The sequence below is a fragment of the Balaenoptera musculus genome, chromosome 6 (assembly GCF_009873245.2).
Source record: "Balaenoptera musculus isolate JJ_BM4_2016_0621 chromosome 6, mBalMus1.pri.v3, whole genome shotgun sequence".
Taxonomy (NCBI): Eukaryota; Metazoa; Chordata; class Mammalia; order Artiodactyla; family Balaenopteridae; genus Balaenoptera; species Balaenoptera musculus.
Window position 1 is genome coordinate 92,191,758 of NC_045790.1, and position 25,306 is coordinate 92,217,063.

The window sequence follows — 25,306 nt, forward strand, 5'->3', positions numbered from 1 at the left end:
ACCAACCCACAGATCCTGAGTAGTTCACTCTTAACATAAGCCAGTAGTCAAAAATATCCGATACCTGCTATTGTGATTATGTTGTGTTAATATGGTGAAGGTGAAGGGATATTACAGATGTAATCAAGGTCCCTAAGCAATTGACTTTAATCAAAATGGCAATATGTTCAGTGGGCTAGGTCTAATCAGGTGAGCCCTTTACAAAAGGGTCTTAGCAGTCAGAGACAGAAGTCAGAAAAATACTCTCTTGCTGGCCTTGAAGAAGCAAGCATCATGTTATGAAATGCTTATGGAAAGGGGCAGCCTCTAGAAGCTACAAGCCTCAGTTCTACAACTGCAAGCAAAGGAATTCTGCCAACAACAGGCAAGCTGGGAAGAGGGCTCCAATCTGCAGATGAAATCCCAACCCAAGCTTACACCTTGACCATAGCCTTGGCAGATCCTAAGCAGAAGACCCAGCTGAATTATGCCTGTACTCCTGACTCATGGACTTTAATATAAATGTATGTTGTTTTAAGCCACTAAGTTAGTGGAAATTTGTTATGTATCATAGAAAAGTAACACAGACCTATATGCCAAAAAAGGTAAATTTTATTTATACAAATAATACCTCAATAAACCAGACCCCCCAAAAATATGATAGCAGAAATGGAGACCTCTAAGAAGGTGTTAGAAGATAAAGTTGGAGAAATCACCCAGAAAATGGGAGCCAAAAAGACAGAACCAGAAGAACATCAGAGAAAAGGTTAAAAAATGATATGAACAGTGTATGCGGGTCAGCACCAAAATAAAAGTAGTTTTGAAAGGGAGAGAAGGAAATCATGAATAAAATAACTGAAGAAAAATTTCAGAAGCACAGAACATAAATTTCCAGTTTTAAAGGTCACAAAGGCACTTGATACAAGTGCCAACTGGAACAACAACAACAAAATAGATTAAAAACAACAAAAAAGAAGATCCTATAGGTTTTCAAACAGTTAAATTACAAAGAATCAGGAACCAGAAAGGCTTCAGAATTTTAACAACCGTGAAAGCTAGAAAACAATAAAGAAATAAAGTTCTAAAGGGAAAAAATTTTAAACATAGAATTCTCTACCCAGGCAAACTATTGAGTAAGTATGACTTTAGAAGGAGCCTTTTCAGACATGTATCATCCCCCAAATTTACCTCCCATGCATTTTTTCCCAAAAATCTACAGGAGGATGTGTTCCAACAAAAAGCAGGAATAAATCAAGAAAGAAAACAATATTGGGAAATCATATGCGAAATAAGTATTACAACAGAGGGGAGAGCTGAGGGAATCCCCAGGGTGACAGCTGTACAACTCTGCTGGAGCAGATCAGAACAATCCAGGAGCGACTTCTTCAGGAAGATAACACTTACAGCAAACCAGACGCAACAGAGCATGCTGAGTGAGAGGAGAGGTAAATACCTGGTGCAAGCCTGGCATTGGACTAATTATAAGTTCACAGAAAACAAAGCAAATGAAAAACAGTATCTTTATAACACAAAGGAAAGCAAAATGTTGTGTAGGTAAGGAACTATAGACAATATACAAGAAGGCTTAAATATGAATGTAATTTACAGAGCCATAATAATGTAAACACTGAATACTGATCTAACCAATATCACAGTTTAGTAATATCGGGCGGATGGTTAGTAAAAGAGATAATTTCTCACTTTCCAAGTGGGAAGTAAACAGTGCCAATACATTAAAAAATCAAGAAATAAACACAATTTCAAGATATGGAGGTAAACATCAAATAGAGTCAAAAGTGGTTCCTCTTAGAGAGGAAAGGAAGGGGCAGGGAAAAGGCAAAGGACTGCTATTTTTCACAAGCTTTATAGAAATTTTTGACTCTTTTAAACTATATACATCCATAACTTCGAAGGAAAAAGATTACAGCTATATCGGTCGTTACATTATTTTTTCAAACCCCCATACCACTTAATTAACAACATTCTGCCTTCAGAAGGGGACCAGGGGAAAGGGGTCACTTGCCTCTAGAAGGATTCATATTAGCTTTTGTTTCACCTTAGAAACTAACTCTTGCTCTACCAACCTGGAATCATCAAAAGTCTTTTTCTAAAATAACAGCAAAATATTGATCAACCAATTTTCTTTTTACTTCTTGTTTCGTGAGCCCAAGGAATATGGTATCCACTCAGCAAATGCTCTCTACTGCTTTCAAGTAACTGTCCACTGACTTCTCAGGAACCCAGTACCTGCCTTTAAGAGCAAAGGCAGGAAAGGATATCATAGTGTAACCACCCCCAAACTGGTGACGTCTATGTTAAAACCTCTAAGTACCTCTCTTTTCATTCTTCTTCAGGAAACTGATATTTCACTGCCATCAAATAAGTGCCTAGAATTAACTAAGATGGCCCTTTGACCAACTACCTCTAACTCAGAAACGTTATTCTACTTGTTTTGGGTTAAAGGACTATGTCTTTCTTCACAAAATACAACACTTAAAATGAAATAAGCAGAACATTTTAGAAGAATTTTAAATAAAAATATAGTTTCACTAAATACATTTTCAGAATCAACTTGTTAATAACTCCTTAATTACACTAGAATATGCAACAAAAAAATTCTTTTCCAACTGAAAATAAAAAGGGCAATGCCGTATAGTCTCTGGAAAGTTAAAATCCTGTATTCTGCGACTTAGTTTTTCATTAAAAGTCCTTCTTACTTTTCTGTTGTTAAAATGTAATTTCTGGTACAGCCACACAGAAAAACTGTTTTGCAAGTATCCACTGAAGTTAAACCAGATGTAGTCCCCACCATTCCTCTGCTGGTATATACTCACCTGAAGTAAGTACTCATGTTCACCAAAAGCCATGTACCAGAAAGTTCATAGCAGCCTGATTCATAACAGTCCTAAACTGGACACTACCCAAATGTCCATCAATACTACAATGAATAAATAAATTGTGGTATATTCACACACTGGAATACTGCAGTATATAAATAAATATATATAAATTAAATAGTATATAAATAAACCTACAGAAAAATTGGAAGAGTAGTACAATTAACAGCCACATGTCCTTCATCTAGATTCACCAGTTGCGAACATTTTGCTACAGTCACTTTCTCCCTCTCAGTTTGACATCTCATCCCTAAAGGATATTCTGCTACATAACCAAAGTATCACTGTCAGACCTAAGAAATTTAACATCAATATAATATTATTTCATATATGGTCCATAATCAATTTCTCTAACTGCTTCAAAAATGTTCTTTATAGATTCTCTCCATTCCCCAATCCAGGATCCTGTCACGGGCCCATGCACTGCATTTGGTTGTCCTATTTCCTAAGTCTCTGTCAATCTAGTATACCACTGTCTCAAAATGGTCTTTTAAAATTTATTTATTTTTGATTTTTCATGACATTAACAATTCTGACCCAATCGGGGGTTTTTTTGTTTGTTTGTTTGTTTATTTTTGGCTGTGTTGGGTCTTCGTTTCTGTGCGAGGGCTTTCTCTAGTTGCGGCAAGTGGGGGCCACTCTTCATCGTGGTGCGCGGGCCTCTCACTATCGTGACCTCTCTTGTTGTGGAGCACAGGCTCCAGACGCGCAGGCTCAGTAGTTGTGGCTCACGGGCCTAGTTGCTCCGCGGCATGTGGGATCTTCCCGGACCAGGGTTCGAACCCGTGTCCCCTGCATTAGCAGGCAGATTCTCAACCACTGCACCACCAGGGAAGCCCCCAATCGGTTTTTAAATGTTCCTGATATGTGAAACCCAAAAGTCTACACACAAATGATTTCTATTTACTTAGTGTCTTCAATCTTTAGTAGAGCAGAGGAACTGAAATACTCTGTATCCTAACAGACTGTATGCAGGTGAAAAATAATGAGACAGGTTAGTTCAATTTCATACACAGTTTATGATCATTCTGCTGTAACTCACCGCTGAGTCTGAACAGGCCATGGGGTCTGGTTTGGTGTGGGTACTGAATTCGTGGGGCTCATTAACATAGCACTATAGATATTGGAAGCAACCACAAGTATGCAGAGAAGTATGGGCCCAATGATTGCTCCTTCCAGGCCCAGGTAGTATGCTCCACCAGCCACTGCCAAGCCTGTCAAGTAAGGATGGCCACCTCTGGAATAAAGAGCACACAGATTACTCATGACTTTTAACAAACATAAACCTTGGAGTAAGTCGGAAATACATTCTCTAACACAATGTTCATTCTGTAATACACCTGCCTTTTGACTGCATTATCAGCTTTCTTCAGATTACCTCAATGCAGATAACAAGATGCAAAAATTTTCTTGCCTACATGTGTGACATTTGCCTTTTTATAGGTCCAGCAACTGAAGGAGTGAAGTCAGCAATGTTAACAGGTACCATTACAGGGCTGTCGGAGGTGGGTTAATGTCAGCTTGGGACTGTTTATATAATCTACCTGTTAGGTTTACCTCCATCTAGAAAAATTAAGTGGGCACAATTAAATGTGTAGTTCAACTAATTATGCTTTTTTAAAAGATGATAACAATACAATGACATCCCTGTTATTCATAAGTTAGACTTCTAGCAACCTCCTAAAATACAGATTTTAACACAGGTAGTGATAAAAGGTCTCATGAGGAAAATATTTGTTAAAAAGCCCAAGATTTTTATTTCATAGGAGAGTCATAACTGTCTTCCAGCTTATCACAGTATCACTTACATAATTAGAATGAAATAAAACACAGGCAGACCTCAGAGATACTGCAGGTTTGGTTCCAGACCACCATAATAAAGCCAAATATCACAATAAAGTGAGTCACACGAAATTTCTGTTTCCCCAGAGTATATAAAAATTATGTTTACACTGTACTGTAGTCTTTTAAGTATACAATAGCACTATGTCTAAAAAAATGTACATACGTTAGTTTAAAAATACCTGATTGGTAAAAATGCTAACTATCATGTGAGCCTTCAGCAAATTGTAATCGTTTTGCTAGTGGCGAGTCTTGTCTCGATAGTGACGGCTGCTGACTGATCAGCGTGATTGGTTGCTGAAGGCAGGGGCAGCTGTGGCAATTTCTCAAAACAAGACAACAATGAAGTTTAGCTGCATCCACTGACTCTTCCTTTCATAGATGATTTTTCTGTAGCACTCAATGCTGTTTGAGAGCATTTTACCCACCATAGAACTTCTTTCAATATGGGAGTTAATCCTTTCAAACCCTGCTTCTGCTTTATCAACCAAGTTTATGTAATACACTAGATCCTTTGTTGCCATTTCAACAATCTTCACAGCATCTTTACCAGAAGTAGATTTCATCGCAAGAAGCCACTTTCTTTGCTTATCCATAAGCAAAGAAAGTTAAAGTTTTATCATGAGACTGCAGTAATTCAGTTTCATCTTCAAACTCCACTTCTAAATCTAGTTCTCTTGCTATTTCCACCACATCTGCAGTTACTTCTTCCACTGAAGTCTTGAACCCCTCAAAGTTATCCATGAGGGTTGGAATCAACTTTTTCCAAACTTCTGTTAATGTTGATATTTTGACCTCTTCCCATGAAATACAAGTGTTCTTAATTGCATCTAGAATGCTGAATGCTTTCCAGAAGGTTTTCAATTGACTTTACCCATATCCGTCAGAGGGTCTGGGTAAAGTCTTACATAATAAGACTTGAAAGTTGAAATTACTCCTTGAACCACAGGCTGCAGAATGGATGTTGTGTTACAGGCATGAAAGCAACATTAACCTCATTGCACATCTCCATCAGAGGTCTTGGGTGACTGGGTACATTGTCAAATAAGTCATAGTATTTTTTTAAATTAATTAATTAATTTATTTATTTTTGGCTGTGTTGGGTCTTCGTTTCTGTGCGAGGGCTTTCTCTAGTTGCGGCAAGTGGGGGCCACTCTTCATCGCGGTGCGCGGGCCTCTCACTATCGCGGGCTCTCGTTGAGGAGCACAGGCTCCAGACGCGCAGGCTCAGTAGTTGTGGCTCACGGGCCTAGTTGCTCTGCGGCATGTGGGATCTTCCCAGACCAGGGTTCGAACCCGTGTCCCCTGCATTGGCAGGCAGATTCTCAACCACTGCGCCACCAGGGAAGCCCAAGCCATAGTATTTTGAAAGGAATCATTTTTTTCTGACCAGTAGGTCTCAAGAGTAGGCTTAAAATATTCAGTAAACCATGTTGTAAATAGATGTGCTGTTACCGAGGTTTTGTTGTTTCATTTCTCGAGCACAGGCAGAGTAGATTTAGCACAATTCTTAAGAGCCCTGGGATTTTTGGCATGGTAAATGAGCACTGGCTTCAATTTAAAGTTACCAGCTGCATTAGCCCCTAGCCATAGAGCCAGCCTGTCCTTTCAAGCTTTGAAGCCAGGCATTGAAAGTCCTAGGTGGCATCTTTTTCCAACAGAAAGTTGTTTTGTCTACATTGAAAATCTGTTTAATGTAGCCACTTTCATTATTTCTCTTTAGCTAGACCTTCTGGATAACTTGCTGCAGCTTCTACATCAGCACTTGCTGCTTCACCTTGCACTTTTACGTTCTGGAGACGGCTTCTTTCCTTAAACCTCATGAACCAACCTCTGCGAGCTTTAAACTTTTCTTCTACAGCTTCCTCACCTCTCACAGCCTTCACAGAATTGAGAAGAGTTAGGGTCTTGCTCCAGATTAGGCTCTGGCTTAAGGGAATGTTGTGGCTGGTCTGATCTTCCATCCAGAATACCAAAACTTTCTCCATATCAGCAAAAAGGCTGTTTTGCTTTCTTATCATGTGTGTGTTCACTGGAATAGCACTTTTCACTTCCTTCAAGAACTTGTCCTTTACATTTACAACTTGGCTAACTGACTCAAGAGGCCTAGCTTTCAACATACCTTCTGCACTAAGTTTAATCATTTCTAGCCTTTGATTTAAGTGAGAGATGTCTGACTCTTCCTTTCACTTGAACACTTAGAGGCCACTGTAAGGTTATTAATTTGCCTTATTTCAATATTGCTGTATCTCAGGGACTAGGGAGACCGAAGGAGAGGGAGAAGATAAGGGAACGGCTGGTTGGTGGAGCAGTCAAAACACATACGACATTTATCAATTAAGTCTGCCATCTTATATGGGTGTAGTTCATAGCACCCCAATACAATTACAATAGTAACATCAAAGATCACTGATCACAGATGATCATAAAAAACATGATAATAAAAAGTCTGAACTATTGCAAGAATTACCAAAATGACACAGAGACACAAAGTGAGCAAATGCTGTTGGAAAAATGGCGTCAATAGACTTGCTCAACACAGCGTTGCCACAAACCTTCAATTTGTTTAAAAAAAAAAAAAAAGCAATATCTGCGAAGCGCAATAAAGCGAAGCGCAATAAAATGAGGCATACCTGTCGAATACAGCAGCACAGCACACTGATAATAACATATGACCACTGACATAAGAGGGACTTAGAAATAAGGTATATTTTGTTTGTTTCTAGTTTCTAAACACAGATGATTAGAACAATTTAGTGAAGGGAAAATAACTAAATCCCTTGGAAGGATATCCTGTACTGTATTACAATTCAGTAACATTTAAGGTGAGCTAGTCTTCAGGAAACCAATAAATTATATATATTTGTAATTTATTTGTCTTCTTCATTCCAAAAAGGATTTAGGGCAATATTCCATGTTACACTATGTAAGCAAGCATTTTCCCTAAACAATACATTTAAGGAAAATTTTTATCAAAAATGCTTAAAGCTTAAAAAAAAAAAAAAGTGTGGGAGATTTTAAATAAAAGCTTAATTTATTACAAAATAAAATAAAGCAAGTTATGTAAAATTTTTCATTTCCTAATGATGTTGGTTAAATAAGGTGTTACTTTATTATTAAGATAGAACTATATCTAAGTCTTAAATTCTAGCTAAAGACCCTGATATAAAATTTACAGCAAAGTTTAAAGAAATGAAAACACTTAACTATAAATCATGTAACTACTCTTACGGTTTAAATTTCAACTATTAAATGTTAGTTAAGCTCACTATGAAGTTCTCCTGTTATCTTTAAGTTTTAGGCATAAAAGTTCCCCTAAGGCTTGCTTATGGAGTTGTTTGTTTCTTTTTGCTCTGGAACTTTGGGGCTTCTTAGTCATTCTATATCATTTATTTTCTATTTTAACTTAGTAGAGAGAAAACAAGGTAGCATACGACTTGTCTCTTCATAATTTCAAATTAACTGAAGGGTCCTCTTCCTGTAAACTTAGTCCCTGTCTACGCTTATTGTGATGAGTTTTACTTAAAGAAAATTTAAAATATTAATAACTATTATGATAGTTTCAGTAGGCCATATTCTGAATTTGAGTAGCTAAATAAAATTCAATATTTGGTCACATCCTAGATTGTAATAAGCAATGTTAATCTGGATACGTGACTAAATGGGAATCAGCTTGATTTACTGAATGCAATTTCTAAGAGATATCAAAACCTACAAAAACAGACAGATATTTATTATATTGCCAAAGTTTGGCTTCTGCCTTAAATTTAATCTGCATTCATCATAGAACCATACTATAATATCTAAAGTAAGAAAGCACTGCTTGTCAGATACGAACTTGATGAGGTTTCATTTTACATGGAAATCCTCAAACTTACAACCTAATAATGTGTTTCTCTGAAAGCAAAGAAGTTCTGAAAATAACTACTAACTTGTTATCGTACTTAAAATATTTTTATTTTGAAGTATGTACAGTAATACTTTTTTCCTAGGGTAAATGTCACTAAACCAGAGGATTATTCACAATTTTGTTTTAGTCTCATGTATTGTAAATAAAACTTATAACAAAATAGCATGCCCTGCAAATTATGTTAATTAAATTAAACTTTGATTATACCAGTGGGATCACAAAAGATTACTTCACTGAAAATCCTACCACCAGTCCTTTCTCCCATGCCCAAAAGGAAAAAAAAAAAAATCTTCTTAAAAAAGGCCAGAGAAATTCCTGGATATGATTCATCACTAACTTCAGAAGTTCTGTGGAATACTTACCCTGATATATCAGAATAGATGGCAGTATCTACAAAGTATGTCGGCAAGAGATGAAAAACCAACAGTAAGATGGCTTTGCATCCTAAGCCTTGTGTAAGCCACAGGTCTAGAACTGCAGGTATTGCTGCCCAATATGTGCCTAGAAATGGCACTGCTCCAAGGATTGCTGCTAAAGCTAATAAAGATTAAAAGAAAAAGCAACTTAACATCATCATCAAAGCAATAACAAAACAGCAGAATCTAATCACTAGCTCCTACTACTTAAAAATTTCCACCAGAACAAGTTAAACAAATACAAACTCAAATTTTAGGGGAATGATATGCCTTGTTTAACTGAATTTGCTAGTTGAATGAGGTCCAAGATCTTCAAACTGGATCATGAAAATCTTTCTGAAGTGTGTGTTTACTTCATGAATCTGTTCTTAATAAACAAAATTTTAGTGTCCCACAGTTGTTATTCTCAATCAATGGTTAGTTAATACGTATGCAGTTGGCCCTCCATATCCTCAGATGTGGAACCTGCAAATACAGAGGGCCAAAGGACCTGAGCATCTGCAGATTCTGGTATCCTCAGGGGGTCCTGAAACCATACCCTCAGGGATACCAAAGGACAACTGTACAGTCCTATAATATAACTATAGAGCACTGGTCAAATATTTGTACTGATTACAAAGCCAAATCAGAAATTAGTTTCTAAATCTCAAATAAGAACGTATATTCTTTACCTTGCTTCTTTCTAATAAAAATGAAGTGTAATTTCAATAAAAACACCAAAAATAACCCTGCTAACTGAAGGACCTTACTTTACACTCATCCCTTTCCAGAACAGTATGTACAATTAACAAATAAGTATTTGTTATTTATGCAGTGCTTCCTATGTGCTGGGTATTGTTTTAACTACTGGGGATACAGCAATAAATAAACATTCCAAATCATATTTCTGCTCCTAATCTGGACTAGATTAGATCTCAAAATTTAGCATTTTAAATTTATGGAAGCTGACAGTATATGTAAAATGGCTTAATGTCCCTCAAATAGAGGACAGCAGAAGTTATGATACAGTTGTTACCTGATGGTATGAAGACAATATTGATGCCAAATATAGTATGAGTCAGCCAGGTGTATAATCCGTAGAAGCCAGCCATTTTGAGGGAAGCATCAAACACCCCTCTAGAATGTCCAAAGATAAAAGGGAAAGAAAATAAACACAGTTTCATACTGTGATTCAGAAAAATCAATATTTCTAGGCTTCTGGCTACTTTATCCAAATCTGATAATAGCTTCAATTTTTCCAATGGACTGAGAATGCTATTTTCGTTTTATTTCAGAGAAACATAAAAATCTTGTATTGAAAACTTGAAATAGATTTACTAAACTGTTCTTTAAACTTCTCTAATGAAAAGATAACTGAAATAAAACACCTTAAAATACCCTATTCACTGAAATAACTCATCAACTCTTCACTTCTAAAGCAGATCACTCACCACCAAAATAAAGAGAAAGAAAAATAAGTGTGAGTATCTTATTTCTGAGGATGTAGTTAAATTTGGAGACATCCAGGCTGTGGCCAGCCCTCCCCTCTGGGAAAAGCAAGTGAGGAATACTATAGCCGGTACTTCATCAGTCTTTCTTCTCGTTCACAAAATGTTCCCACACATCTTAAACCATGCAACTCAACCTACAAAGTAACTTCTAAAAATGCTATCAAAGAATGCAGGTCATTGGGAGAAAATTTACCAAAAAAATCTTATTAACTCTGAAGTAAAATCAGAGAGGAAAGTACAAGAGGTGTAAAAGCAGACACACATATTCCGTGATTAATAGGAATGAAAATATGCAATCTCAGGTACTTCATTTTTGCTTTTCAGGTGGAAGATTAAGGTAGTACTGTATAAGGAGGAGAAATAAGGAACTGCTCAGAGAGAGCACAAAGGCAGCAAATCTTAAGTTATCCCAAGGTATCACAAAGTTACAAAAACCAGGAATCTGCTGGGTGCACGGGACGCATGCTTATATACTCATGAGAGAAGGAAAAGCTGTTTGTGATTGAAAAAAGCAGAGACCGTGGCAGCAATGTAACACTGTACACACAAAAGGACACACCAAGATTTTCCAAAGCATCCCAAGAGGTGTACTGTGAGAGTAAGTCAAACTCTGGAACCCAGTGACTCAGTCATTTCACAGGGTTCTGAGACATGGATTTGGTGACAGAGTGGCTCCCAAAATTGTGAAACCTTGTCATACTGACCAGCAGCTTTCACTCAAAAAAGTGCCATAGGCTCTCTAACAATAAGGACACAGGCTAAAGAGATACCAAAAAGACTTAAAGTAAGGGAGATAGCCCACAGGAAATATAAAAGATCTGAACAGTAACTGATTAGAAGACATGGAGGAAAAAAAGAACATGAGAGGTTCAGGTTTTAAACCTGAGGGAGAAAGAATGGCAGTGTCTCAAAGTCACGGAGAACCCCAGAATGGGAGAGGACATGGAAGAAAAGGCAATATGTTTAGTTTGGGCAGCGTTAAGTCAAAAAAGGATGATGAGGGCTTCCCTGGTGGTGCAGTGGTTGAGAATCTGCCTGCCAATGCAGGGGACACGGGTTCGAGCCCTGGTCTGGGAAGATCCCACATGCCGCGGAGCAACTAGGCCCGTGAGCCACAATTACTGAGCCTGCGCGTCTGGAGCCTGTGCTCCACAACAAGAGAGGCCACGATGGTGAGAGGCCCGCGCACCACGATGAGGAGTGGCCCCCGCTTGCCACAACGAGAGAAAGCCCTCGCACAGAAACAAAGACCCAATGCAGCCATAAATAAATAAATAAATAAAAATTAAAAAAAGAACAAAAAAAAAAAAACAGTTAAAAAAAAAAAAAAAGGATGATGAAAATAAATACCCTGGAGGTAGCTGGAAATAAGAGACAAGGCTTAATAGTGAACTTGGGACAAGAAATTTGAGATACACCAAATAATCATAGGAAAGGGTAAGATATCCCAAGGGGCAAGCCTAGACAGAATGCAGCAATGAGCTCTGTTCTCATAAGGGACCTAAGGACAAAGATACACCAGCCAAAGAGATAATGAAATCATTTCTCTAGTCGGAAGAAAATCACTAGAGTACACTATTCCCAGAGACCAAGGGAGAAGGAAGCTTTTGAGAATGAGGGAATAATAATATCAAATATCATGGAAAGATTAATGAGAACAAAATCTAAGGAAAAAGTACAGAATCTGACTAGAATGGGGAAGGGGCGCTGGTGAGAAAAGATATAGATGTGATACTTCGATCAACCTTATGGTGTTTTAAAAATTTTAAGCCAAAAGTAAGTTGACATCAAAGTGCAATGGAACACCACAACTGAATCACCCCTCTAGGTGGCAAGTAAGCAAAGCTCAATCCAAAAAGGGCCACTCATAGGAAAACAGTCTCCTTCTACCTCTGGGAATATTGACTGTTGGTAATATTCTGACTAAGGCAACTTTTAAGTAATTTTGTAGACCCTAAATGCACTATCTATTGTTCGCAGTAACTAAACATTTTCATGTATCCCAATAAGGGAAGTAAAGACAACATATTTCCCCTACCTTATGATCTGGTACACAGTTTTTTAGAAAGCAGAGAAAAATCTTCTAATAATTTACTAAGAGAATTTTTTAACTCCTTCAAATTCCTAGCCATTTTTCTCCTCTCTTTCTTCTGTATAAGTTTTATTGAACTATAATTTACCAACAATAAAACTCATCAACTCTAAGCGTATGATTCCGTGAATTTTGACAAATGTATACAGTTGCATAACTACCACCAGAATCAAAATATAGAACATTAGCATCATTCCCAAAAAGTTTGCTCATGCCCTGTTATAGTGAATCCCTCCCTGAGCCCTGGTCTCTGACAGCCACTAGATATGCTTTCTGTCACTACAGTTTCGCCTTTTCTAGAATTTTGTACTAACAGAATCGTACATTACGTACCTTTTGGAAAAAAATGTGGTAAAATATACATAACATGAAACTTACTATTTAACCATTTTTAAGTGTACAGTTCAGTAGTGTCAAGTACATTCCCACTGTCATTACACAGCTTTTTGTGTTTGGTTTCTTTAACCTAGTACAATGCTTTTGAGGTTCATCCACATAGTAGTTTGTTCCTTTTAAATTGCTGAGTAGTATTCCATTATATGGATATACCACAATTTGTTTATCCATTCACCAGCTGATGGGCATTTGGGCTATTTCCAGTTTGGGGCTATTGTGAATAATGCTGCTATGAACACTTAAGCACAAGTTTTGGTCATATGCTTTCACTGCTTTTCAGTAAATGCCTTAGAGTGAAGATGCTGGGGAATATGGTATCTGTTTAACATTTTAAGAAACATTAGCAATTGTTTTTATCTCTCCATTCAGAGAAAACCTATAGTCTATGGACACCCAGCCAGAAGTTACTGCCTGCTACATCACACCACATCTCCTCAAGGTGTAAGGCTTAAATTTCATACTTATGGTATTACGTGGGTGGATGCTGGCAGAGAGAACAATTCAGCTCATGAAAAGCTAAATGACAATGCATCTGGAGTCCCAAGTAACTGACCTGATACACACTTGGTGCTCAATAACAGTAGTTATTATTGGAGCTACTGTTATCAGGTATCAAGTTCACCAGTCTCATATGTATGTAGCATACAGTCTTCCTCCACTATCCACCTCAATCTTATTTTTTTTAATATTTATTTATTTTATTTATTTATTTGGCTGCGTCGGGTCTTAGTTGTGGAACACGGGATCTTGGCTGAGGCATGTGGGATCTTTCGTTGTGGCACACGGGCATCTCTCTAGTTGTGGTGTGTGGGTTTTTCTCTCTCTAGTTGTGGCACACGGGCTCCAGGGCATGTGGGCTCTGTAGTTTGTGGCACGCAGGCTCTCTCGTTGAGCCGTGTGAGCTCACTAGTTGTGGCGCACGAGCTTAGCTGCCCCACAGCATGTGGGATCTTAGTTCCCTGACCAGGGATCGAACCCGAGTCCCCTGCACTGGAAGGCGGACTCTTTACCACTGGACTGCCAGGGAAGTCCCAATCTTTTCTTTTGAGTGGAAGAATATCTGCATGTGCTCCATCTTCTAGGACACGTCTTTTCAGTGACTCTTTAAAGACTGACAGTTGTTCTCTAACTACATCTCCAGGCTTTCCTAGCACTCAGCAGTTGGAGAGAATCAAATTCAGAAGACTCAGGAGGCTCTTTTCCTCCCCTCTTTCGGTAGCTCAGTCAATCTGGCTCAGCAGGCCTGATTTAGCTCAATGGATGAGACTGACACCAGCCCCTGAGCTGGAGGCTCCCCCTGTCTAACAAGGCCACATCCTCACTCAGAGACCTGCCACTGTCAGACAGTCCTACAGATGTTCCCCTGCCCCGTGCCATATGGGGACTGTTACAAGGCAGGGGTCCCCTCTACTGGAAGGCAGGCCATAGTGCATCCCATCCAGTTAGGCCTCATCTAAGCATACCTCTCTGTGAATAAAAGTTCCAAGTTCATACACAATCAGCTTTTTGTCTAAGTGTAATTATACTTGTATAATTATGACACATAAAGGTTTGTGTGTCCATGCCTCGTTTACACAACTACATATCTAACTCCTCTGTACCAGAGACTTGAATTGACTTCAAATGATTGGTTAGAATTTGAATTCTTAACCAGCGCTCTGTCTTTATCCTTTATAAACTCTGAGATGAAACTGTTATTTTCACAAGTTTTTTACTTCAGCTCTCAGCTCCCTCTCATTTCTGACCGAAAGAGTATTTATGTTACTTTTCCAAACTGAGTGAGAGAGAACTAGCCAGCCAATTCAGGATTTCATCAGATGACCTGCTTTTAGCGGAGTGAGACTTGAAGCAAGGACATGGGTGGGGAGAATGAAAAACCATAGTCAAGAAGCTCCGTGCCCTCAGGGTACACAGGGCCCTAGACCGCAAACAAGTAGGAAGCACAGTCTAAGGGAAAAGAAAGAAAAGGAGAGTAAAGAGTCCACAGTCAAATTCTGCCTACTCCTGACATTTCCTTACACTGGTTCTGCCCTCTTTTCTTTCTAAAGGTCAGATAGGAAGACTATTAGACTATCATTCCCCAGGGAACAGCAGTAGTCTACCCTCACTGCCACACACTGCACCTCAAGTAGAAGGTGAGCTAGTGGAGAGGGCAGGCATGTTCAGAGACCCCGCGTATAAAATGACCAATCAGGAATCCCTTCATTACAACCCCCTCCCTTTCCTGATTCACTAGCCACCCCAGAGACCCGGCTCCACAGTAAAAGGTACAGGAACTTGGTTGACACTGGATTTCCATTCCAGAGGGGAATGGTCACGCTGTGCACGCAGACCTAGCGTGCTGGTGAGGGGCTCAGGGAGAGCTGCTCCCATAGACGCCTTCCGTCCCCACTGGAAATAACTGTGAATCACACACACAAGCGTACGACCGCGGCATCACATTAAATCGTGTGGAGTCCTTGGCAGCAGTAAATACTAATTCAATATTTTTATATAATTAATACATTGTTTTGTGTCTTTGACAATGCCTACCGATCATGGATACTTACTCTAGTGCTAATTAAAAAAATCAACAAGAGGTTGTTTCAATTACATACGCAAATAGCAAACATTTGTATCTCAACACTAGTTCTATTATGAGCCTTATTAAAATGAATTTAGCAATTTTTAAAGCACCACAAAGAGAAACTAAATACAAGACAAAGTTTTTAAAAGTCATTTCCCTTGGAAACTTGAAGCAAAGGTTTAAACTTACTAAACTGATCTTTAATCAAGTAGGTTAAAAAGGCATTATATTTACTGACTTGGTTATTATTTAAGAACTCTACTAATTTAATTTTCCCAAACATGCATAAGAGATTCTGCCTCTCTATTTCAGCGCTAGGAGATCTCTTCAAATAAATGAAAATATATTTTCTTACAGCTTTAAACTCTTCCTTATACGTTTTAATTTAAACAAATAATGTTTATAACCTTAAATCCACAAGAATTTCTTTCTAATGAATATTTAACATTTCCAGTAAAAACTGGAAATACTGATTAACTAAATGATTGACGCTGATTTTTTTTTTAACCCAAATACTTTTAATTCTGCAAAACTGGAGGGTAGAGGTGGGAAGCATGTTCACCGAAAATCTCACAGTACATACACTCTCCCATCAAATTCATCACTAGGACTCCCACCCACCGGCCCTGAAAAGCTGTAATCCCACAAGCAAGAGCCCTACCCGTGTGCATGCACTCATGTGAAAATATCACACACACTAAATTGCACTGAGGCCGTGACAACATGCAACTTAGTAATGTGCAATATCTCCACCAGAGCAAGCAGAATGGAGCATCGGGGGAGAAGGGTGTGATGCAGACATTCAGGACACAACATGCTCTAAGGGGAGGAAAATGGTTTGGGGGTAACGGATGCATGCCACTAACTCAAAAGTTCATGACATGAAAACCCAATCACAAATGTATTCAGTTTAGAAGAATACTCATTCAGAATGGAGAAAAATAACTAAGGTTCAGAAATTCAATGAGACAGTGATTATCTAGTAGCCACATATTTCAGAAGTTAAAGCTTGAAGAACAAAGACACTTTCACTGTCTGGACATGCAGTTAACTCCCAATTTCAATTCCACTTTTAACTTATTAATGGATCATATAAAATGAGTTTAATAATTCACTTAACTGCAACATTGATGACAACTAATGACTGATGCTTATAAAACCTGACATCACTGATAATTTACACACTAAACTCCAGTCTCAGGGCATTATGATAATATTTTCATGATCATTTGTATAATATTTTCCCTCTTCAAATCTTTCTCCATGAACATATTCCATCTTGAACATAATCCTTAAGAATGAAAAAACTGACAGGAGCTTGTAGAACTAGAACTCATTGTTATCTTACATATATGAGAAAGTTCTTCAGAGGTATCTATGTAAAACTGTATATTTTAAGTCTTGAATTTGACCCAGTAAAGAAATAAAAAGCACTCAGACTGCTAAAAGTCAACCTGAATTACAATCTATAATTTATATAACTTGATATAGCTGTGGTTAGAAAAATGGCCCAGCCTATAACAAGTTATCTCGTCTGTACCATATTTTTCAGACTCACAGAAATCTATCAATTTTGACAACAATTAGGATTGTAGTGTTGGTTGTTAATATTTTTCCTGTATTAAAAATAAGTCCTCTATGTGACTTTTACCACAATAAAAAAATATTAACCTTTGCTGTGCACCTGAAACTATCACAACATTGTTAATCAGCTATACTCCAATGCAAAATAAAAAGTTAAAATCAAATTAAAAAAAATAAGATAACAAAATGAACGGTTTTTGTACGAGTATACATTAGAACCAAGACATGGGCTATTCTTATAGTACATAATTAGTGTGTACAATCCCAAGAAGATAAAGCAAATCTAACCTGTGAAAAGACATATATTTCCTCATATCTATGTAGATGACTGTACGCTCTCTAACCTCAAATTCCTTCCTGAACCAAAGACCTAATTTTTAAAAAAAATTTTTTTTGAAATATAGTTGACTTACAATGTTCTGTTAGTTTCAGGTGTACAGTAAAGTGATTCAGTTATACATATATATGAATATATATATTCTTTTTTACATTCTCTTCCATTATAGGTTATTACAAGATATTGAGTATAGTTCCCTGTGCTATACAGTAGGCCCTTGTTATCTATTTTATATAGGGTGTGTATTTTATTAATCCCAAACTCCTAATTTAACCCTCCCCCCGCCCTTGGTAACCATAAATTTGTTTTCTATTTGTTTTGTAAATAAGTTCATTTGTATCCTTTTTTTTAGATTCCACGTATAAGCGATATCATGTGATATTTGTCTTCCTCTGCAAAGAACTAAATTTTTAGCTGCCAGCCTCATGTGTCCATGTGAATAGTCTTAACAGTACCACGAATTTAATTCATCATCTTCTGTTCCAACCATCTCCTGGAAGAAGGCATCATGGTATACCAGAAGAATGTGTGATCTCAATCAGCTGGACTTAGGTGCAAATCACAGCTCTGCTTACCAGTTCCAAGGAACCATGACATTAAAGAATAATCTTTAAAACAAAGGAGGTGGCATATTCGGTATGAAAAAAAAAATGACTCAATGACAGACATTTAGAGGATCGTCAGCCGTGCTAGTAAAGGTTACTTCAGGAAAAAGAAGTATCTTTCTTGAAGTTCTTTATGGACAAGCTAGACACTTTTCTGTAAGACTTGGCTTAAGTCACACTGACTAGAGGATTATGGCAGCCTTTGATATGGCTGATTCCATAGCTTTATCCTATTGGGAAGATAGAAAGTTATTTTTCCTTTTTGGTAAAGTATTTGCATAAACTTTTTTGAGAGAGATGTCACTTAGATACACTAAAGTTAATCTATTGATAGATTAATAAAGATGATAACCAATGGTCAAATAGGCTTAGAACGGATGCTAAAGCCAGCAAGTATCTTTCCTGAAGACAACTTCACCCTGAAAGCTGTTACAGTAGACAACATACTCCCAAACTTAGAATATTTACATGGATGGCTCCATGTGGATACCTGGGAGCACCAAAGGGGATAAGAGCTTTTTTGGTTTTAATCCCACCTACTGTCCAATAAAGTAGGAGGAAAAACAGAACACCTAGCAAAGTTTCCAGAGAAAATATATTTTAGGTGCATGCATGCTATTTGAATGTAACCAAGGGCTTTCCAAAGATCAAAGTGGTATCCGCACCAGCTGTTGCATGAACACAGTGAAAAAATAAGCCAAAATCAGTCAGACAGAATTATCAGGTCAAATCAAGATTTCTGTGGCAGACTAGTTTCAAGAAATTACCATTTTCTTAAAAGTATATGGAAACAGAAATGCCAACCAAAGATTCACTATTCAAGAGAAGCTTTAGACCGCCTAACAGCTTATTAGAAAAAGGAGCTCTAATGGATAACATGAGGATTTCATTTGAGTAGCTATTCATAAGAAGTCAAAATGAAGTAGAGTCTTATTAATGAGTTAGAGCAATGAGTGACAAAGTTTTGGGAAGGAGCTGAGACAAGGCTGCAAAAGGCCTCTCCCTACCCGACATGATGAAGAAGAAAAAGAAAAAGGCATCAGTGACTTGGAAAAAGGATATGAAGAATAAAAGCTGAAGAATCATCTCATTCAGAAATCAAGTCTGCAATACATAGACCCCAGAAGACATGATGGACATTTCTGGCTGGAACCTGCGATACACACAGAGACCGTGACTTGGGAATAACCCCAAATTTTGCATTTCCGGTATCCAAACTACCCTCTGCAGAGGGCACAGCCTGACTGCAGAGGGACAGAGGAAGAAACAGGAAGGCCACCTCCTCTCCTCCCCAAGCAAAGCTAGAATTCCTGAGAATACAAGGAGGGTTCTGAGAGAAGCTGAGGTGTACGTGTGGTGCAGGAGGGGCTTCTCCCGAGCAAATTACGTGGCGATTAGGAGCTGCAGCAAGGGCCTGGGGACAGGCCATTAGACCTCTGTACATCACAGGCTTGAGAGCAGGATATTGAAACTGTTTTACACTATCCTCTCAAAGGAGATGCTAAAAATTTGAAAATACCAGCATCCCTCACTAGCTTAGCACTGAATGTTACCAGGAAGGCTCAAGACAGAAAAATGGGCCTCTCGTGGAGAGCAGTTTCTGAAGGAAGTAAGAACAGTATAAATCTTATCCCTACCTGATAGCTTCTTCCACAGACTGGCCAATAATATTAGAAGAAGGACCTGGCTGAGATAGTGGTGTCAGGCTTATCACCCACTTCACTGGCTTGTAGTACTCATCACTGGAACTTAACAGATAAAATAGTGTGGTCAGGAAAATTATCTGCAAAACAAAGGACAGTACCTCCTAAAATATCACATTTGGAAACTACAGGAAGGAAACATAAATGGAACCAAGAACACGCTTTACTGCAGAAGGAGTGTGACATGTACTCATCTGTGGGTACGTACCAGAGACAGAACAAAGTTGAGGAGGGCAGTCCCGCTGTAGAAGAGGATGGTCAGGAGCGTGGTGACAGTGGTGAACAGCAGGCTCACATTCCGGCTCATAACGATCCACAGAGACTCTAAGATCTGGCGAGGAGGGAAGGCTAAATATTAGAACTAGTCCTCAGGAAAGAAGTTTCTACAGCTACCTAGTGTGCTCTTCATGTAGTATTTTAGGACCATAAACTGAAACGACAAGAGCTGAGTATTATTTTATCTGAGAACAGTTGAATGTTGATTAGTAAGGAAAATGGTTAAGTAAGTTATGGTGAATGTACTACAAATAATAACAGGCAGCCATTAAAACATCTCTATTATAACACAGAAAAATATTTTATGATACAATGCTAAGTTTAAAGAACAGGACAAAAAAGCTTATTTATAGCATGATTGTAACTATGAAATTGGCACGCATAGAAAAAATACCTACAGAAGAATATGCCAGAATGCAACCTGTAGTTGTATGTAGCTTGTAGGACCACAAGCACAGGCCATGAAATTCTAACATTAGTCTGATTAGCTATACCTCCCCCACCGACTTGCCATCTTCAACTTAGAACCAACAACAAACACAAAAGCGTCACTTCAATGACTTCACTAAAGTCACAATAAAAGAAATGAACAGATGGGGTCAGAGCTCTGCAGCTGAAAACCTTTCCTCAGACAGATAATGACCCTATATCAAGACCTACTGAGTTCATCTGATCCATCACCTGCAAATTCACTAGAAGCAGATGTTAATACATGTTAAATATTACTGAAAGAAGAGGTATAATATCTATAACACACCTACGTGTTTTCACGTAGGTGTGTTATAGATATTTCCTATCTCTTCATGAACTTAAAGTCCCATATGATAATGTCTGTTCTATTATTCTCTCCAAGAGGACTATCCTTCCTCTTAATGAAAAACAAGGAAGCAAGATGATCAGAAAAACACCTTCCATTATAGTTTTCAAAATGCTCACATAAACCTCACAGCAATGCAGCGAGGGAAGCAATGTCGATGATATTATCTTTATTTTACAGATATACAAACCGAAGCTCAGAGATTTTTTAAAACTTGCCCAAGGGCATGAAGCTAATAAGCGGAACTAGAGCTGGGACCAGAACTCCTAATGGCTGGTTTTATTTTGGTGCCCTTTCCAAAAGAGAAATTCTGTTTTTTGTCATATGCTCAAGTTATACCATCTCTTCCATGAAAGGCCTATCCATTCCTTTCCTACCTCAAATGTACCACTTATAAAGGCATATTTTGTTGTCCTCAGCATTTCTTGCAAACCTCAGCTCAGCCTTCATAAGAGGACTTTGGCAGGCTAGTTTCATTTACAATAACTCCTTACATAAAATCTTGAAAATGCTTCACGATGCCTACAAAAATATGCATGATTGACTGTTTGACCTTATGGGATAAAGAATGAATGAATAATGCCACTGATTCTAAGAAACAAACCAACAATGCCCTTACTTGTGATTTTTACAAACATTCTTTTGGGGAATTCAGTCACTTTGGAATTTTTATCAAAAAAAGTTTTTAAATAGTTTCTGGGTCATACTGATAGGAAATACTCTGTGGTAATTCTTAAGAAATTAACTGAATACATTAATTGTAGACTGGTAGTCACCAACAATCCAGTAACTTTTCTATGTACTCAAAGGGATTAGGAAGAAAGGTTCAGAAAAGAAGAAAGAGATGCTGGGTATTATAAAACCAAAAAATTCAATCAAGGGCTGACCTTGACAGTTCCTTAAAATTTATTCTGATGAGATAGGTGGTGATATTAAAGAATGTGACTTTTTTTAATACTGTATAACAAAACGTGTCAATATTTAGAATATATATATTAGATATTAGTGAACCAATATTCCAAATGACCAGTGCACATTACAAAATCATGTAAGGGTAGAAGATCCATTCCTAGCCAAGATAGATCAAGGGACCTTAACATAAGAGAGTAGAAAAAGTTCACTGATACGGTTTCAAATTCTACACTGCAACCAACCTTTAAGAAATACCATTTGTTGAGTTTTGGTGTAGTATCAAAGAATAGTCACAATGATCTGAAAAGGTTATTAAAAGACTACCCTCTTTTCCAGCTACATATCTGTGTGAGGCTAGATTTCCTCATATACTTCAACCAAAACAACATATTCCAACAGACTGAATGCAAAAACAAATATGAGAAACCAGACATTAAACAGGTTTGCAAAAATGTAAAGAAAGCCACTCTTCACACTAAATCTTTTTTTTGTTTTGGAAAATGGTTATTTTTCAGACATAACAAGCATGTTCTTCATGTCAACAAGTAACGTTATTTTTTAGTGAATTGATAAATATGTTTAAAGTTCTCAGTTTTAACTGCTAATACAATAAGTATCAACAGAACCCCCATCAGCAAAAGCTCTTCGGAGTCCTCACACCAAAATGTGAGAGCCACTGGGCCACAGAAAACAGAGGGAAGGGATTAGCAAAAACAACATTCTTAGAACTGAAGGACACAAATTTCTAGATGTAATTTCAAACTGTTGTATCTACACTAGGCGATTGGGAGAAATGGAAAATGTGAGTGCAGGGATGGGTGAAGGGACTGGGTGAAGGGACAAAAGGAGTCGTAAGAAAACCCCAAGGGAGCTGTAAGGAAGCACTGAGGGACTTGTATCTTCATCTTCCATGTTAGGAAGCCAAAAGATAATATTGTAAAACCAAGAAAGAGCAGCATAAACATTATTTAAGAAATTTAGAGGTAAATACACAGAGAAAGCTAAAAGAATTGAGAGCTCTTTTTGGAGAATGAGACTGAAGTGGGGAAGCACAGAGCAGGAGCACTGCTATTTTTTATTAAAAACCTTAAAACATTTTTGACCTTTCAGCTATGGTCATCTATTACTTTGATAAAAATTAAATTTTAAAAATATCTAGCACAGCAAACCTCCACTTTTATTAACATGATGAGAGTTACAAGTTTATTCACAAGAGAAGTCTTCTCATCTCTGTGAAAAGGCACAGACCAAGATACCTCACAAAGTATGCTATGGAATGAAGAACAGTCGCTGAAACTTGGCAACACGGCCAGCTGTTCCTTGCTGCCTTTGATCCTTTGGTAAACGAGGCAGAGGTGGGTGGTGCATGAGGGAAGGACGGGTGGGATGATAATAAGTGAAGCCTTTAAACATCCAGTCTCTCTAATGTGACTGGAACCATGTTTCCATCTGCCAAAGGGCTTCACCCACCAAAGGTGGCTCCCTCTCTAGTGTTCCAACTGGGGACATTCTGGTCAGCCTAGGGGACCAGGATACCATCTCAGAATCTGAGAGCCACGGCATCACGTGTGCTACCTGAGTCAGCATCTCTTGGTTACTCTTCAACCACAGAGGAGGCATCAGGGGAGCTACACCTGAGGCCTATGGCTTTTGGACATCTTTCTAGTGCATTTCGAACTCTCCAAACTGTAAATGTCATGGCATTAAAAACAGGGTACCGAAAGGCCTTTCAGTGTGTGAAGAAAACTGGGAATTAGAGTTTCTGTTTTCGTTTCTAAGTTCAGTTTAACTATAAATAGTATTTCTTACCGAAAGAAATGTCTCAATGTTCTCATGGACAAAGGAAGCGATATCCTGCCAGTCCAGAATGTCTCCCAGCCAGCTATTCTGACGACTTATGTGCATCTTTTGTCCTTTGAGCCTTCCAGAGTGCGTTACATTCTATGGAATAGAACAGTTCAGACGTGAAATCTCCATCTTAACCTAAAGAATAGGAGGTATAAATAGCCTATTTTGTTTTAGGTCCACTTCAGCAATTTAGTAAGTACACAAAGGTGAAAAACTTTGTATTATTTAAGAAATCAACAAAGAACTCCACCGAAAGACCTGAAATATATTTTTCTGTTTACGTTCTAGTTACTGTGTCTCAGCCTAGCTTAAATACTTCCCTTCTAAGTATGTTCATGAACACACTTTACTCGTATGTTCAACTGAACACGAACGCAGCATATACTTTCATCTTACTTTTCCCTTTTAGCCCCTCTAACCTTTCTCTTGGTCTCCCAGTTTTGCTTTTTTCCCTCCTTTGCTCATCTCCCTTATTACTCCTCTATACACGCTAAAGGAAGCAGAGGGGAAATAAGAATATGAAAAAGTACAGCTAAAACCAATACAATGTTATATGTCAATCATGTCTCAATAAAACAGGGGAAAATAAGGGTCGGGGGGGATCTAACTTGTCTATCTGGAAGAGAATTACATTGGCAGAAATGCAGGAATAACAGATTTGAAAGAGTGATGTATAAACAAAGTGACTGGTAAGGTTAAAATTTAGAAATAGAAGTAGATTCTTAACATTCTTGTGTTTCCATTCTCACACTTTTTTCAAACAGCACTGTGATGCCAGCCTTCATCATGCAATGAAGACATTAGGTCCTAGTAAAAGAGGTAAAGAAAGCAATGCACTTACCCACTTACAAACCTATACTTTTAAAACACTGACCACCCTGGACCATAAGTGAAGCTCAAAGGGGGTGAGGGACAGTAAAAGCTGTTTGTCTGTAAGCAGAAGCCCCAGAGTCAGCAGAAGAAGTGGATACAACCTTTCCAATAGTCTGGCTCTTCAGCAGATATCTACCCAGAGATCCCCCAGTTAGTTTTAACTCCCAGTTTTGGAAACCCACAAAAACCATCACTGTTCCTTCGACTTCTCCTGGGGCAAGAGTACACAATGCCAAACAGGTCATTGAGCAACAAATTCAAATTTAAATCAAGCCCTCCTACCCCCAAACCCCAAGTTAAGAGACTTATTCATGTTTCTCTTCTGTTTAGATCAACCCTGGGAAAAACCAACCACGAACTCTGCCCGACTCTATCTCCTTCCCCCGGATGGGCATCTTCCACAGCACAGCTCCTAATGGCCCACAGGCCTTGCCAACGCAGTGTATACAATAGCCCAGCACAACTAGCTGCTTGCAAACCATCATTTTTATATTTAATGAAAAATGATACTATTTTTCGTCATAAATTCTGAAATAGGAGTACATCAGCACAAGCAGCATTAAAGGTTTATTTAAAATAAAATAAATATCTCTAAACTTTTGGATCTATTTTCACTTCCTCAAAGAGAAAAGTTCTTAGTCTGGAGCTGTATTGTCCCAAATTGTAGCCACTACCCACATGTGGCTACTGAGTACCTAAAATGTGGCTAGTCCAAAAACTGAGATGTGCTGTTAGTGTAAAAGATAAACTGGGGGGCTTCCCT

The 25,306-nt window shown here is 38.1% G+C and overlaps 1 protein-coding gene across 3 annotated transcripts in view; it reads right to left on the minus strand.

Moving 5' to 3' along the window:
* TMEM245 (transmembrane protein 245) overlaps positions 1–25,306 on the minus strand; it is a 98,758-nt gene that overhangs the window by 8,728 nt on the left and 64,724 nt on the right. For 2 of the 3 annotated variants that reach the window (XM_036855824.1, XM_036855823.1), the window contains 6 exons: positions 23,632–23,763; positions 20,026–20,148; positions 19,752–19,897; positions 10,060–10,160; positions 8,991–9,165; positions 3,919–4,113 (listed from right to left, as the gene is read on the minus strand). In XM_036855824.1, the coding sequence (XP_036711719.1) occupies positions 3,919–4,113; positions 8,991–9,165; positions 10,060–10,160; positions 19,752–19,897; positions 20,026–20,148; positions 23,632–23,763 (872 nt within the window). Of the gene's footprint in view, positions 1–3,918; positions 4,114–8,990; positions 9,166–10,059; positions 10,161–17,833; positions 18,118–19,751; positions 19,898–20,025; positions 20,149–23,631; positions 23,764–25,306 lie in introns of those variants that run through there. The other variant, XM_036855825.1, reaches the window with a different exon arrangement.